Here is a 17,548-nt window from a genome sequence, read left to right on the forward strand (position 1 = left end):
CACACAAACTGAATGTGCTCAAGGGAGTAGAAAAGCTGCTAGACTGGCTTCTTGCTTTTCTGTGAGGGGCATGGATCCAGGGGCTCAGCATCCTTTCCTGACTCCAGGTGAACACCTTCCAAGAAACTGCAAGGAATGGGAATAACACATTCAGGGGTTGGCATGGAAGTGGCCACATTCCCCTCCCAGGTGGCCCTTCAAGTCATCTTCACCTCCACCCTATGTAGGTATCTTCATCTTTCTGTTGCTAGTGAAGGAGATGAGGCTGGAGGCACAGAGATATTTGTCCAGGTCACACAGCGAGGAGGTTACCGAGCCAAGAGTGGAACCCACAGATCCCTCAGCCACAGGCCATCTCATCACAGGCAGGTGATCAGAACCATGGACAGCCATGGCAGCAGGACAACGGAGAACAGACCCCAGTGGCATCCCAAAGAAAAGAGTGACTGCCCCAGGGCTGAGGTCCCAACAAGAGAAAGGCAGACCTCAGAGCTTAGAAGATAAAAAGCCTATGGTGGGGCCAGATCTTGGCCCTGGAAAACACTTTCTCAGTGTAGTCAGTGGCATTACTTATGGGACAGCTGAGCCCACGGAATTAAACCAATGCTTTAGACCCATTTTCACATTTCCTGGGAGACGGGTGAGTCCATGTCACCGAAGTTTAATCTGCCAGCTATCTGCGTAATTGGAAGAGGTCACACAAACATGGAAATGGGGAGATAAGGTCTGGATGCCACCTGACTCCTGTTACAAAACAGTCTCACATGGGGTGGCCCAACTCTCCTCTGTTAGCACAGCTGCTTACAGTCAGGTCTCTACCCTGGACCAGTTAGTTAGCAGAGCAATGCAGGGTCCTGGAAGACCAGCACAACAGCCCCTGCCAGGCGATGGGATAGGCATGGGGTAGGAGCCACTCCCCATGGCGGATGGCCTGTCCCACAGAGGGAAAGGAGGAGTGATGAGCTTTTCTGTGAAGCTTGTCAGTGTCAAGGTACCTGTGAGGGACTGCATGTAGCAGGCTAAGGCAAATGCTGGTGGAAAGAGGCCAGGGGTGCAGGTAGATTTTAGTCCTCTTCTGCTGGCCAGGACCTTGGTGTGGGGAGATGAACTGTGACCACAGGCATTGGCTTGGGCACTCAGGGAGAGAGACACTGGGCTGTTTGTGCAAATCAAAGTGACTTCCAGATAATGAGCTGGTAGCAAGCACCTGGTTGTCATACACCTGCTGATCCTGAGGATCACTAAGGCTGGAGGGAGAACTAAGGTGGCCTAAAGCCTGAGTGCCAGGCAGGCACCTGTGCCTGGTTTACCTGTGCTGCTAAGTTATGGTCTGGTACTAACCCTGGGCCCTTTTATTCCTTTCCCCTACTGTAAACAAAAACTCAAGAATGGAAATTGTTATTAAATGAAATATCTCCTCATAATTCATAGTCCTGGCTGCTGGGCCAAGGCTTTATTAGATCATATTTGCCTGAGACTCTTGTTGACCACGCGTAGTGAATTCTCAACATTGCCTTTATATCTGAGCCATTCCCAAAACCAGTGGCCTGGGAATGCAGGGGGCACCATGACTGACAAGGCCATTTTCTCCTTATGGTAGAAATGCTTTCTGCTCATTTCTTACTGAATAATGAATGGCAGAGACTGCATGAACAGATACATAGGCACTAAGCCTAAGGAATTAGTTAGCAGGCTTTCTTTGCAGGCTGCAGGACCTCAGCGGGGCCCCTTGATCTGCTCCTAAAATTCCATGCCTGGCTTATGGATTCTCTTCTTGGGGTGAGGGGCAGTGCTGAAAAAAGCAGCATGGGTCAGTTTGGCTTGAATCTGAGTCACAGCTTTGGGGGTGTCTGCTAATAATGCTAGCAAAAATACCCTTGTGCATTTGGTGAGTGGGATGGAGACATTTACTAGTTGCTTCTGCCCAAGAAGATGCCTTTGAGTTAACGTTCTCTGCCATTTCTTTGAAACTGAGACCTTGTTGGTATCTGGTTTACCTGTGCCTGATTTACCTGTGCTGCTGTTATGATCTTTGAAATCGAGACCTTGTTGGTATCTTTACATAATAGCATTATAGATATGTGGACAGGATGAAAGAAATGAAGATGGGGTAGCTGGTGGAAAGCTCCCTTTAGCTTGTAATCACATCAAAGAGAAAGGTGTGTCTTCTGACACAGATTAATTATCAGTAAAAGACGCCTCTGTGTTATTCACATTGGTTTTTGTGGCACTGTGGGCCCAGGGCACTTATTTAGATGCAAGGTTTTTTTCTGTTTATATAATGAAACTTGTGCCTTTCTACTGACTTGCCCACCCTCCCACCTAATGCCCCACAGTCCATTTCCCTTGCCCGTGGACATCTGAGCTGCTCTCTTCTGCTTAGGATCAGCAGAAGTTCTCATTGTTCCATGAGGCAACTGGGGGAGCTGGGGACAAAGCCTGCTGAGATAAGCAGTGAACCAGAGTCCCTGGGCCCGGCTGTCCTGTCTTCCCACCCGGCTTCCACATCTGTCTCTCAGTCAGCAAAGAAGGGCAGCTCCAGGGGGCTTGTGTGGTAAGGGGTGCAGTGCTAGGGTAGAGGCAGCGGCAGCCTGCTGGGACCTGCTCCTGCCGGCTCCTGCCTGTGGGTCAGCCCTGCGTGGGCTAACTAAGCCTGGTCTCCAGGGGAACAGAGGCTTGCCTGCTGCCAGCTTGCTGTCTCCTGTCCACCATGTTGGCCTGGGTTGCACAGCCTGTCTCCAGGATGTACTTCATGCTTACATAAGGAATTGATAAGAGAGTTCAGGAATAGCACAGGACAAGCCAGGAACATGGCTCACACCTGTAATCCCTGGGCAAGATGTTATCTTGAAATAAAAAAATAAAAATAAGAATAATGCTGAGGATGTAGTTCAATGGGAAAACCCAGGGTTCAATCCTCAGTACAAAAAAAAGCATGGAACACAGTACCTGGATCAGCGCAGACTTTCAGTGCAGCAAGCATTTTTGGAAAACCTGTCCCCTGCTAATCAGTGATGGATATAAATGTGCAAGAGACCCGGTCTTGGCTCTCTGGATGTTTGGGATGGTGGGGTGACAAACTGGGACACTCCCACTTATGCATACTGTTGTGTGAGGCTAATGACAGCCAGAACTGGGTGGGCTCATACAAGAGGGATGTGGAAACCCCTTGCAGATTCAAGGTAGGCTTTCTGGAAGAAATGGCTCCAGGCACAGTTGTGGCACTGGTCAGATTGGGAAGCGGTGTGGGATGCGGGGAGAGTTGTGAGCAAACAGTGGGCAGGGATGAGAAACATGAGCAGGGCTGGCTCCAAGTACCTCAAAACCAAGTTGTGGGTCAGGGTCTGGGTGGAGCTGGGCGTACTTCTCAGCCCTACCCTCTGTGTCTGGGCCTCAGAGCCACCTATGAATACTAGCCTGTAGCTGGAGGGCCGGGCACAGAGGCCTCTGTGGACTGATAGTGTCCTGGTGACTGGAAGGCACACATAGCACAGGGTGATCTCAACAAGCTGAACTAGTGAACAAGGCCAATGATCAGAGATATCAGAGGAAACAGTAGATGGAATCTCCCCAGATGGAAGGCCTCCTTCTGACAATTGCCAGATCTTTATCTATGACTTTTAAACCACTGCCTCCTGGAGTCATGCATAGTCATTTGCAGCCAGCTACTATGGCTCCCAAATGCCACCTCCAAAGGGCCTCACTGCATGTGCTAATAGATGAGCCAGGACATCCAAGAATCCATGCTGCCCCCTATTGTCCCTCTGCCACTTGTCTTGTGAGGCCTTAACTGCACCTTTCCCCAGGCCCATGAACAGAGAGGGTGCACCACAGGCATGGCCAAGGGCCCGGATATAGATTCCATATAGCCCAGGACTGAGGGTGCCACCCAGCCACAGGGCTGGTCATTCAGCCACCGCTATGAGACATCTGCTGTTCCATAGCCTCTGACACTAAATCCCCAGTAGTAAATTAGCTCCAGACACCCGAGTTGTGTGTTAGCCTTTCCATCGTCTTTCAGTTATGGGAAGAAAGTAGTGCTAGTTGTAGCCAAAACTAGTTTTGAGCTGTAGTCTTTCGATTGTTGTTTTAATAACACAAATAATGCATGTAAGACATGTGTATATCTATAAACATTGTAGAAATATATGTACAATACAAGAAACCTGCATCTAGTATATTTATACGACACATGTGGTGTGTATATAAAAATGTAGACATACAAAAGCAAATAAAAATATTTTTTACACCCCATTTCATCCATTCCTCAGAGGAAACCATCCATGTCATGAGGGATATCCTTCTAGACACTTTTCTGCGCATTTACATAATAAATGCGTAAATATTTATACTGTTTTTTCTTTGTACAAAAAGGATTCTATTAGTATGCAGTGACTTGGTTCATTCACTTCAGCCAATTTATCTCTGATTTATTTTTCCATTCTTTTTACCTGTTTTGGAGGAAACATTCTATTCTGCTAAGGATGGATATTTAGGTTATTTCCTCTTTTTGTTATTATAAACAACACTGAAGTCAGTCTCTTTGACCCTACTACATCTTTGAAAATGGAAGTTGATACGGTTTTTTTTTTAATAGATTCTGAGGCATAGAGGAGTGGAATTGGGGCTAATATACATACAAAACGCAGGCCAAACCTTTCCAGAAGCTTGTTCCAGTTTGCACGCTGCCTCCAGTGTGCAGAAGTGTCCAGTTTCTCACACTCTTGCTACTATTGGATGTTATCATTAAAACATGATTTTGCAGTCTGATAAGGAAAACAGTCATTATTCATTTCACTTTGTATTTCTTTAATTATGAATAAACTTGAGCATCTTTTCATGTTTATTAGTATTAGTATTTATTTATCTGTAATTAGTCTGTTCATACACTTTAATAATTTTTCAGCTGAGGGCTTTTATGGACTTTGGATATTAATCATTTATCATTCTGTATGTTGCAAATATTTCTTCTCAGTATATTGTTTGTCTTTTTTCCTTGTTTGTGGCATGTTTTGCCTATGGCATCAGTGACCAAAAGGAAGTAGTAAATATTTATGTAGAAGAATTAGAGAACTTAAACTGTTTTAGTGATTGGTCTCTGTTTTAACTGCTATTCAAAAAATGAACATATATATTAATACATTACATATAGGCTGGTGATTAATGCCTTTTAAAAGTTAGGTAGATCATGAGTGCCCTTATTTATGTGCATAGATGCCGGGATACAAAGTCATTGTGTAGAGTTCTAGAAAATCTGAGATGCTACAAAGATGTTCCCCAAGATGGGAAGATTGGGAGTCCTGAGACAGGGGTTGTCTGGGGAGGAACAGGAGACTGGGGCAGCCCCAGCTACCATTCTTGTTGGCCAGCATCCATCAGCAGCAAAAGCCTGTCTAGTGGTGTCCATCACCTCCTGCAAAGAAAAAAAGCACAACTGCCCACCATATCCTCTTTGACTCAAGTCTCATGCCCATCCTACCCGGGGATGGGGACACTGTGACTGGCAGTCAGCCTGATCCCACAGGAGGAGGGCACCCTGACCAAAAAAAAGGGAGGGGTGCTAGATGCACAAACATAACAGATTGTAAGCCCCACGCTTGACTCCAGGAGATAGGGTGGGAAGGGCTGGCCAGGAGACAAAGGCATGAGTGTGGCCAAGGCCTTGTGTACCTTGGCCACGTGCTAGGTCCTTACCACCCTTCTGCATAGTGGTCTCATGAGGGTCAGTGGGCAGATGCTGTGTTTGGGACCAGTGAGAGCACAGGCACTGAGGTAGGTTGAACACTCACCTTGAGCACTTAACAGGCGCTCTGTGGATGAGATTGTCCTCCTTGTTACTGTTACTAGAACAGAAAGGGTATCAGGATGAGGCCGTCAGGTCCTAAGGAATTAGAGTAGAGCCAGATATGGTGGTGCACACCTGTACCCCAGCTACTCAGAAAGCCGAGGCAGGAGGACTGTAAGTAACTTTAGGCCCAGTTTGGATAATTTAGCAAGACCTGATCTCAAAAAACAAAAGAAAAAATACTGGAGGGTCTCAGTGGTAGAGCACTTGCCTAGCATGTGTCAGGCCCTGTGTTCAATCCCTAATATTTTAAAAATGAGAGAAAAAAAGAAAAAGAGTTAGGTGCATGTTCTCCACTTTTCTGGGCTGTCCCCAGTGCCATATTTCTACTTACTTAGGAGAAGAGAGAGGCATGCTGAGACAGGCAGGGGTGCAAGGGCTGAGGGCCCCGATGGAGGGGGAAGCTCAGACCCACCCTGCTTCTGTGGACAGAACAGTTAGCAGTGTTATTCAGCCCCACTTCAGGCTGCCACAGCTGGCCTGCCCATTGATGACTGCACTGTCGTGACCTGCTCTGCTGTCCTTGCAGTCCACCTAATCCCTGTGTCGGCACCTAAGAATGGAGCGAGCAGCAAGAGTCGGAAGAGGATCATGCCTGACCCAGTGATGGAGCCCGGGGTTCCAGGCCCCATTCACGAAGCTCTTCTGTACTGTAACATCCCTAATGTGGCTGAGCGCAGCATGGAAGGTAAGCCAGGCTGTGCCACTCCACACAGCCTTGATACCCAGGCGGGCTCCTTTTGAGATCAGTTCTCCAAGCAGCAGAGCTCAGTGGTTAGAAGCAGCACGGTTTTGGCTATGATTCTGCAGTTGCTCCTAGGCTGTACCCTGGGATGGCATCCTGAGTCTTCGAAAGCTCCTCTGTGAAATGGGGTGACTGGCAGTGCCTGTGTACTTTGAACAGCACCCAGGTCACGAGTAGCCCCTGAATGCTTACCATTATCCTGATCTCCAGGGTGCCATCACCAACATGGAGAGATGACCTTGGCTAGGCGCTCAGGCCTGACCCCAAGCTACTGTGCTTTCCACAGTGCAGCTGGGGTAGACTGAGGGTGTGCACAGGCTGCCCGCTGGTGTGCTGCCGTGCAGGTGCAGGAGAGCGCAGTTTCTCCAGGATCTTTGGTTTTCATGAGCATGTGTCAGGGATGATGTGGAGTATGTCTTTGTGCAATGCCTTGTTTCACGAAGGATTTAAAGCCCAGGCTACTGTTTCTAGTATGCCCGCGAGCCTCCGCACTCTGCTTGTGAGTGAGGCTGCGTGAATAGTCTGCCCATCTCTCTGCCTTCAGCTGCACCACACCCCAGCACCTCCCTGCCCCGTCCAGGAGGTCTGGAATGGACTTTCCTATGTCCCGCCTCACAAAGTTCTCCCAGCACAGTGGTCCTGGGCCCTTAGGCAGCAACTCTGCAGGCTCTTAGCATTCCCTGCTGCGTCCTCCTGATTCTGACAGGGGTATGACCAGCTCTCCCTTGGCACTTCTTAAAAGGATTGATATTTATTAAACGATGACCAGAAAATGTGCTTCTTTCCTCCAGGCCACGCCCCACATCATTTTAAGCTGATCTCCGTGCAAGTGTTGATTCGCCATGGGGACAGGTACCCCCTGTACACCATTCCCAAAACAAAGAGGCCAGAAATCGACTGCACTCTGGTGGCCAACAGGTAAATTGCACTTCTCCTTCTACAAATCATTTTCCAGTGTCTGCTGTCTTCTTCCCCTGGAGATTTACAGGGCAAGGAAGGGACCTGCACTTGGTCGGTACATCCCCTTTGAGGAGCCTGGCCTTCAGAGCAGCCACTGCTGCATTGAATGCCCCTGTAAGCTGAAAAGACTGAGGCAGGAACAGATGCTTGAGGCAATGTCACAGGTAAACTGAGGATTGGTTCCAGCCAGTCTGAGGTCCACTTTCTCATCTTGCTATTTTTCATCTTGGGAAAACTGGGATGCAGTGCAGTGAACACAGGGTTATGAGTCCTCCAGTGCAGCTCAGCTGTTCCCTGGGGTAATGGGCAAGTCCTTTAGGTTTCTCTGAGCTCAGCCTCCCACTGCCGAAATGGAGGTGTTGCTGGATTAAAGGGGAGAGGAAGAGACATGATACTGGGGAAGGTGTGCTGGCAATTGCAAAGACATAGGAATGTGAGAGAGTAGTCCAGCCATTTAATTTTTCACAGCTATCGAGACAGTTTGGTCTCAGTTGAAAGCCCTTAGGATGAAAACCAATTGAACAGAGAATGGAAATTGCATGTATGAAAACGGCACACCCTAAAATTAGAAGTGCAGATACCTATAAATTGACGGGCCTGGCCTGATCGAACGTGTCTAGAGGCACATAGCATCCCTAGCAGAGTTTACAGAGTGAGGCTGGGAGATAGAAGGCGGTGCCCACTGGGGAACACCCGTGGAATGCTCATGGAGTGCCAGCCTGCCCTGGGTAGGCCCAGCCTGCTGCAACTGTGCATTGTCTCACTGCATCCCAGGCTTTTTTAAAAATGGCATCAATCCAGGGGGCTTCAGGTTAACTCTTTGCTGGCTTCCAGTGTAGAGAAGAGTAAGCGAGGCCCTCTATGTAAAAACATCCTGAGGCTCTTCCAGCCCCTCCCTCACCCTGGCCTCACAGTGCCGGCCATCTGAGTACTGCCTCTTCTCTCTTACATTCAGCGGGGGCATCCGGCACACTCAGCACGCCCAGAGGACTGCGGCTACAGCTTTTCCTCCAGGCTGAGTCCCCACCCTCTGGCCTTTAGTTCCAGACTTTCTCCTGAGATCCTCTGCTCTTCAGTCCCCACTTCTTGCTGGGTCCCCTCCCTTCGTGCCTTTTTGTCTGCTGTGTTTCCCTGTCCTCCAGCCCTGTTTGACCAGCTCCTACAGCCCTTTTGAGGCCCTGGGAGACTCCCTCTCCTCTGAGAAACCTCCTCTGGTGTATTCACACTGGAGTGGCTCTATCAACTGCTAACCATGTCCCGCTCACACTGAGCAGGGAGCTGTACAGCAAGGGTGTCACAGTGTGCAAGGCCAGAGCCAGGATCTGAGAGCCACCTCTCAAGTGGTAGGGGAGGTCACTTGTGCAGGGCCTTAACCCTTCAGTTTCTGGACCCTGGAGATGTGGGGTGGGGTTGGGGGCCCCACTCAGGGAAGTGGCTTTTGTCCATTCAGTAGTGCAGAGTTCCACTGTGTGAACAGCTGGTGCAGTGCTCACGTCAGCGGCACGTATACTAAAACTGGAACAATACAGAGAAGATTAGCATGGCTCCTGCACAAGGGTGACACACAAACAGCGGGCACAGCCATACCATTGCTCTCTGGCTGGAACTGGTCATTTGAACAGCCACAGGAGGTAGAAACCACTAGAACTCTGAGCTTGGAGGACACAAGGCCACCTCAGGCATTATGTGGACAACAATTAGCTCCTGTCCCAGCAGCAACCAGCATCTGCCCCTTTCTTAGCTGGGCTACATATTCCCAGAAAGGAGAATTTGAAAGGCTTGACATAGACCAGGTGTCTGCCCCCAAGGCAAGCTAGCCGTTGTTACAAGGTCTTACAGGCCACTCTGTGTGTTCCCAGAGAGGGACTCAATGGCCAGAGTCTCCTGGCAGAAAGCAAGGCTTACACTTGTCTTCACCCTCCCCAGACTGTGGGCTCCTCCAGGGTCTGACTGCTTCATTTCACCAGGCTCACCCTGGAGCCCCCACATCGAAGAGTTGCTGCACATTTATTGTGTCTTGCATCTAGATGGCCCCCCAAAAGCCTCATGGAGTCAGAGCCGTAGGCCCTTTCTGTGGCCATCTCAGTGGCAGGACCCTCTTGAGGAGCTACGTGCATAGCTCCTGTTTAAGAGACTCAGTCACTCTGGCTGCCTGTGTCATTTCCCTCTTCCTCGTAATCATTGTGTTGACCTTGCTGCCTTTGTGGGAGCTACTTTAAATGGTCTGTGCAATACAGCAGTGTGCATGTCTAGTTATGGTATCCCCCTGATCCAGGATCCTGCTTTCCACAGTTTAGGTTACCTGTGGTCACCAGAAGTCCAGAAATACTAAATGGAAAATTCAGAGAATGCAGAAAGAATGCATTTACCTAACTTGTATTACCATATATTATTACAACCATTCTCTTCTATTATTGGTTTGTTGTTGATTTTTTATGAATTGAACCATATCATAGGTGACTAACTTATAAATTAAGCTGTATGATATGCATGCATATATGGAAAATAGAGCACACACATGGCTTGATACAACCTGCAGTTTCAGCACTGTGGGTATCTTGGAATATAACCTCTGCAGATAGGAAGACCACCGTACTCTGTGTCATTTAATTGCTTTGCATTTTTAAACAATAAAAGTTGACTTATTCCTGTAAACACAAACTTAGCGTGAGCAGGAGTCCCAGGGCAGTGGACCCACTTTGGACCCACAGCTGTCCCAGCTTGTGGGATCTGGGTCATGGCAGTGCCTGCTGTCTCTCCAGCTGCTCCTCAATTGATAATTCTGTGACCTCCTAATGGGAAGTGTAGCACAGAGGGGTGCCCGTTACTCTAGTCCAGGAAAGGGGCTGTCTGGGCCAGCAGGTGGGGGAGCCTTGACCTCAGTCCCCCAGAAGCTCATTATCCAAACAGATCGACTGCTGCCCAGCTGTGCCTGCATCAGCCCATCCCATGCCTCTCAAGGGTTTTCTAGTGGAAGCTGCCTGTCCACAAGTGCCATGTGCTTTATGAAACAGATGCCGTTTTTGCTTTCATAGTCCTATGCTTAGCCAGCATTAAGGTCGTTAGCCATGTATAGAACTGTGTTTAGTAAATGCCTTTTTTATATTCATAAAATATGCATCAAATATGCTTCTCTATATCCAAAAAAGAAAAATACTGACCTTAATCACAATTCAGCATATTTTAGTTTTATGTTCCTGTCATATGCTAGGTACCGTCTGGCTCATAAGCCAGGAGGCAGCACATGAACAGGTTGTAAATGAAGTAAAAGGAAGCCCTGTAAAGATCTGGGTGTGAATGTCCAGATGGAAGGAGCAGCAAGTGCAAGGCCTGGGGCTAGAATAGCCGAACGAATGTGTGAATGCCAACAGAACCAGTGCTGGCTGGCCTGCAAGAGAAGGGGCAGAGCAGGGTTCTGCGGATCACAGAGCAGAGACCTTCGCTAACTTCAGGGAACCCACATATCTCTCCATAGATGGGCCAGGTCCTGGTACCTGGTAAGCTATACTTAATGGTAGCATGAGAATCACAGGTGGAAATGACAGCTGCAGTGGAGAAAGAAATGGAAGAGCAAGACGTAGACGTAGAAATGGCCTGGCACATTGAAGGGATGACAGGAAGAGGGGAAGCCAGGGCATGAAGAGGGGAATGCAGGTGTGAATTGGTAGCATGGTGGGAAATGGTCCTTCAGCTAGTGAAGTCAGCCAGGGCAGAGCCAGGTGGGGCTCAGCCTGGTATGTTGAGGCCCCCAGAGTCAGTGTCGCCAGGTCCCAGTATAGCGTGTAGGCTGAGCCATCTGATGCATCAGGGCTCAGGCACAAAGGTCCCAAGACAGCAAGCTAGACAGCGAGGAGACAATAGGTTAAAGATCTCTGCCAGCCACATTGCAAGTACGGGCTGGCAGCTGCTGCTGATGTTCATGTTGCTTCAGGAGTGCTCAGAGGTGAAACCCTCAGCCTGCAAACATGGCTTCCCACGTTCCTCAGGCTCCTTCTCCATCGGGCCCCCTCCGCCACTGGCCTCACCTTTCTCCATGCCCAGCTCTCTGTGCTGCACGCAGACACTCTACTGTTCCTGTTGCCAGGGGCAACTCCTCACAAACAGCTGTCTGGCCAGTTCCCTCCCTCACTGCATCTCAGCTCACATGTCACCTCAGTAAGGGTGAGAAAGAGAGGGAGAGAGACAGAAAGAAAGACAGAAGGAGAGAGAGGGAGAGAAAGACAGACAGACAAGCAGACAGAGAGCCTGGCGTGTGGAGCAAGAGGTGCAGAGGTGAGAAAAGGGTACCACGTGTACGTGCTTAGAATTTCACTGTATTGAAATTGGAAGGAACAGGTTCTTTCATTGGCTTCAGGTTTTAAAACCTGCTGTGACGACTGATGCAGTGTCCAGGTGGGCGGCACCTGCTGACTGATGCTCACTGTGATGAGCGGTCCTGGTCTCCCCCTTTCTCAGTGGCCTGTGCAGACTCAGACATGGGTCAGATGCAGGTTGGTCTTGGGGCTCTGGCTGTAGCTTTGTGCCATAGATAGATATGAACCACGCATGTAAAAGTGTAAGGACTCTAAAGAGAAAGAGTTGAAGGCTTTTAGTAGCACACTTCATATAGGATTGATAATCATATTACTAAGTTTTTGTTGGATAGTTGAACAGAACTGTTTGCAGTCTTGCTGTTTGAATCCCCGCTTTGGATGTTTCACTTTTGATATCTTGAACAACTATTTGTAAGAGGACAATATGTAATCATCAACTAGTGATTTCTTACTGTTTATTTTTTTTTGAAAGTATGTATTATTTCTACCCGTTTTCTGTTTTTTTTAGTTTTTCTTTAAATAAAATGTAAAAAAATAGTAACACTTCATTTTTCAATTTTGACTATGAAAACAGATTTCAAATGGAGTCACAGTTAAGACAATTCAGTGTGAACAAAAATCCATCATCAAATATAATCCTGTCTGTATTAGTAAATCCAGGCTGTTTTAACAGTGAGACTCAAGAATACATTACCTTATATAACACAGATGTTTTTTAGCTGGGCACAATAGTAATCCCAGCACTCTGGGAGGCTGAAGCAGGATTCTGAGTTGAAGCCCAGCCTATGTAATTTAGTGACTTAACAAGAGATTGTCTCGAAAAAAAAAAAAATTGTAAATAAAGGGCTGGGAATATGGTGTGAGGGCCCTGGGTTCAATTACTAGTACCATGGGGAAGATTAAAAAAGCTGTTGATATCTTTGCATGAAGTCAGAAGATGATGTTCTTGTCAGGTAATGGCTCCACTTGGTCTTTCTGGGGTCCAGAATGTTGCTTCCACCATCCTGCAGGATGTTGCTGGTGGCCTCAGTTGCTGCCATGACAAAACAGTGGCCTGAGAGAAGGAAGAGAATGGGAAAGGGTCTCAGCTCAGAAAGGACAGGCAGCCTTCCATTCAACGGGTAAATACTTAGTTACGTGGCTCCCCCTAACTCTGTGATCTCAGCAGTGGGATATAACCAAGTTCCTAAAAAGAGGAGAAAAGATTTTAGTGTACAACTAGTGCTCTCACCTGCACGGCACTAGTTTTTGATACTTCCATCAAGCTCTGCGGGCTGTAACAAGTCCTATGGGAACTCACACCCTTCATCGTTACAGACAGTGGAAGGTTGATGCTGGTGTGCAGTACTCGAGGATAGGATGCTGCACAGCTGAGTTCATTCCTGCACTTCACCAGGGCATCAACCCTGCACGGAGTACCCTCTGGGCTCCAGTGATAGGGCCAGGAATTGGCAAGCAGGGCCTGGCCACTCAGGTCCAGAGCAGGTCCAGGTACTCAGTTTACCTAACCCCCTCCTCTTAAAAAGATTCATCCCTTTGTTACCTATTCTGCAATGGAAGTTTTTCCTCCACAAATCTTCACCTTTCCATGCCATTAAAAAAAAATTGTAATGAATACAATTAGACATTGAAGCATCGTTAAATAGTCACATGCCTTGAAAACATGGGCCTCAGCAAACACCTTCAGTAGTGATATTCCATTTCTAAAAGTGGCAACAAAGCTTTCTCAGATCCTCAAAACTCACTAGCCTGAAACAATGGCCTGGGCCAGGACATTTGAGCCTTGTTAGTTGTTGATCTTCGCAGATGTGGATTCATATTGGCAGCCTTATTGTCAGTCGGACATTTTACTTCCTAGTTTGCAAACGTTTATATGTATTAGCCTCAGGCAAAATGAAAGACTTCTATTTTTATGGAGCGACATAATTCCCTACAGCTATCCAGGGCAATTTGTCAGACTCTACTGTATGTTTCAATTAGTATTGTATAATTTTAAAACGTATTTTTAAAAAGATGGATTTTTTGAGTTTTATGTTTTTGAAAGATAATAAACTCATTTTGGCAGCAGTTAATAAAGCATTGCCAGAGTTAAATTGGCCTTTCAGACAGCAGGGGTTTGCCATTAAAACAATTTATTTTTGCTGCTTTTCATACACTGATTCATATTCAACGAAATTGTCAATTACTCTGTCTTCCCACAAGTGTAGCTGGAAAATGTAGACACATTCATGGGCCATTTCATTATTCAAAGAAAAGGTGTGTATATCAACAGGTCATTTCCTTATCTGGGGAAATTATATGCTAGTAGCTTGAAACGTAAGTTATAGCTTGGCTAACATGTATGCCTATGGCAGAAATATAATCTCCAATCTCATAAATAAACTGGCTTTCAACTGTAAATCTGTAGGCACAGCTCTAAAGAGTTACAAAGTTTTAGTTGAAGCCCAGTCTGACAGTTTAGCACGATCCTGTATTAAACTTAATTTTTTTAAAAGGGCTCAGGATGCAGCTCAGTTTAAAGGTCCTTGTTTCAATGCCTAGCACTTTAAAAAAAAGAAAACCAAATGGTGCAATAGGGGCTTGGCACAGGTGAAGGATAAGGAGTGTTGTGCATTGAAAAGAAGGTGCTGGCTCCACGTGGCCTGGACCACATTGGAGTGGAGAGAGCCCCTGAGGGAGGATGCCCAGCAAGGTAGGTCCAGAACAGAGGGACAGGCCATGCCAGCTCTTTTCAGTACACGGCATCATGGAAGGGCTGTCTGTGTGGTCAGCTCCTCTCACTATGGAACAGGCCATGATTTAACAGCAGGAAGGTCAGTGAGGGACTTGCTACCATCACTGAGATGAAGCTGCCCGCAGCCAGGGTGCAGGCCATGGCTATGAGGATGAAGGAGAAAGGGCTGGAGGACGGTGGCAGGGTATACCTGAGGCCAAGGGCACACTTGTCAGGGGGCGCTGGTGTGTTCCGGCAGCGGACAGTTAGCTGGAGGGCAGAGCTGAGCCCGCAGCACCATGCACAACACAGGTGAGCGTCTCAGAGCATCCTTGCAGAGGGCATTCTATGTGTAGTCACATCACAAGGAAATTGGAATTTAAAAGTGATTGAGAGAATCTATGACTGTGGGCTGCAGTTTCACTGTTTGGGAGTCTACTAATTCTCTGTTTTCTTTCTAGGAAACCCTATCACCCCAAACTGGAAGCTTTCATCAGTCACATGTCAAAAGGATCTGGAACCTCCTTCGAAAGCCCTTTAAACTCCCTGCCTCTTTACCCCAACCACCCTCTGTGTGAGATGGGAGAGCTCACACAGACAGGTAGGTGTGACCACCATCCCTCCTGGGCTTTCTGTTTGTAAACACTGGAACCAGTGCTGTCAGGGAGAGGGTGTGGGGATCAGAGGGGAGAAGGAGGTGGCAGTGCGAACAGCTCAGAGGCTCAAGGGTATCTCACTAAACAACTGCTTTCTTCAAATTAAAATGATCTTTCTTCTTGCTACAAAAGCAATACGTGTTTCTGAAGAGAAATTATAAAGACAACAAAGCAAAGAAAGCACCCTCCAAAATAGACCCTGAGCAGTAATTTTCTTCCCGTACTTAGGTGCACACATGTACATGAGTGTCTTTCTGAACACACTTTGGTAGCCCACCTTTCCCTGTTAATGTTTGCCTACAGCATCATCGTGACAGCTGCATATTATTCCACTGAGGATAGACTATAATTTACTTAAATAATCTCACATCCTAGGACTTAATGTACAAGAATTCAGGGAGATGTCGTGTGACCACTTCCTGCTGTGCCTGGAGTCTGAATGGCCAGGTCAGGTCCTCACAGAAGCCCAGCTTTTCCTCTGCAGCCTGGTCACACCACTGTGCACCCAGTTAACTGTGGGGTTGCCTTTAACAGGAAGAGAAGAGACAGGTGGTGCCCAAGAGGTTCCAGGTTCCTGGTGCTACAGATTGGACCCTCAGAGGACCTTCACTGGGTCAGCACCCTTGTGAGAGAACAAGGAGGACCAGTTGCCCACTGTTTTGGGGTTATTTCCCCCCCCATCAGCATTATGGGATCTCAGTTTAGATCAAAGAAGTATCTCGGTCCCCTAGTTGGCCCTACTGGGTTTTGCCAGGCTTCCAAAAACTGTAATGATTGGGGGGTGATGGTGGGCAACAAGCAGAAGGCTCTGGAGGACCAGCAGTGGCCGAAGAGTTGGTTAGAAACCTTTGGGAATTAGTTTTTGCTCTGGGTTAGTTTATAACAAAGGTTTTCATCCCATGACATCCAGCACCCTCTTTGATTCATAAGCGTTCTCAGATACTGTATTCTCCCTCAGCTACCCTGAAGTGAAATTTCTATATAACCATTTTATAGCTTTATTTTTCTAGAAAAGTTATATCAAGTAGCCTGTAACAAGCAAAAAAAAAAATTATGTTTTAATTCAATGTGTCAGCATCAATGCTTGGGAATAGCTACACTAGAAAATACAGTGACGTAATCAGATGTTTACATCTGACTGTGGCAACCACAAACACAGATAACCAAGGAATGTGGATTAGTGACTCTAGCACTGTGTCAGTTTGTGGTTTTTCTGAGAAGTTCTGCTCAAAACAAAGTACAAATGCCCCTTATATTGCATTTCTAGAAATTCAGTGGATGTTAAAATCATGCAGAAATAATTTATGTTATGGAAACAAGCAAAATAGCATTAGGTTCTGGGCTAAACTGTTTAGACAGCTTATCGCCAAGGGAATGTTGAGTGTAACATTCAGAAGTCACATGGACAGAGCACTGGTCTCACATGGAGACTGCCTAGCCCCAGTCCCTACCCGCTAGGTGCCATGAACCCCTCTCCACGTTATTGTGGAAATTTTGACTCCCTACCCCTCCTGAGTGCAGAAATACACTTGAGAATTGCTGGTTAGAGCACCTGATTACAAACAACACAAACTCGGGAGAGAATGGCATTTTACTAAGAGGATTTGGGATGACTCAGATTCCAAGGGCAAGAATGTGACCAGGAGTCTAGAGAGACTGGAATTGGGGCTATTTCATCACCCCCTCTCGCTCTAGCTTTTTGCTGTATCTGTAGACACAGTGACAGCCCTTAGCCACAGCTAGCAAAGAACTAGCAAGCCCGGATGCTTGAGGACTCTACTGAGGCCCCCTGAGGTTCATCAGCTGTCACGAGGAGTCAGGATGAGGTATAGTAGACAGGGTAGAGGGGATCTGAGAAGGAGTTGGGAGGAGTCTCACAATTAGAGGTACATCATTCACTTAGACTTTTCTTTTCAAATGATCTATCACCATCTTCATTTTCTAGGTTAGTATTACTCAAAAAGTCATTTTTCTTCCAGTTCCATTTATTCCCATTTCTGTTATCCTTTTAATGGTCACTTTTATCTTCTATTTTAAATGTCATTAAAAATGCATAGCTGAAAAAAATGCATAGCTGTTGGCTGGGGATTTAGCTCAGTGGCATAAGCACCTGCCTTGTAAGTGGCACAGTTATGAGTTTGATCCCTGGTACAAAAAAAAATACATAGTTGTTATAATGTTCATTTATAATTGGCTCCACGAAACACCCCACAGTGCCTCCTTGGCTCAGAAGGCCTCGGCAGTGGCTGAGCACAGGAGGTGGCCAGATCAATAGGACCCTCCCAACCTAGTCTCCACTGTGCTACAGCAAAGACA

At 47.1% G+C, this 17,548-nt stretch overlaps 1 protein-coding gene and 1 non-coding gene across 5 annotated transcripts in view; both read left to right on the forward strand.

The window, feature by feature from the left end:
- Pxylp1 (2-phosphoxylose phosphatase 1) overlaps positions 1-17,548 on the forward strand; it is a 57,677-nt gene that overhangs the window by 36,062 nt on the left and 4,067 nt on the right. For all 4 annotated transcript variants that reach the window (XM_063249089.1, XM_063249091.1, XM_063249090.1 and 1 more), the window contains 3 exons: positions 6,375-6,533; positions 7,382-7,508; positions 15,038-15,177. In XM_063249089.1, coding sequence (XP_063105159.1) covers positions 6,375-6,533; positions 7,382-7,508; positions 15,038-15,177 — 426 coding nt within the window. The remainder of the gene's footprint in view (positions 1-6,374; positions 6,534-7,381; positions 7,509-15,037; positions 15,178-17,548) is intronic.
- LOC111753524 (U6 spliceosomal RNA) lies at positions 9,036-9,143 on the forward strand. The gene has a single exon (XR_002788306.1). It is a non-coding gene; the product is annotated as a U6 spliceosomal RNA (small nuclear RNA).

The sequence above is a fragment of the Cavia porcellus genome, unplaced genomic scaffold (assembly GCF_034190915.1).
Source record: "Cavia porcellus strain 051 isolate PalLab524CR breed Dunkin Hartley unplaced genomic scaffold, mCavPor4.1 scaffold_5, whole genome shotgun sequence".
NCBI lineage: Eukaryota > Metazoa > Chordata > Mammalia > Rodentia > Caviidae > Cavia > Cavia porcellus.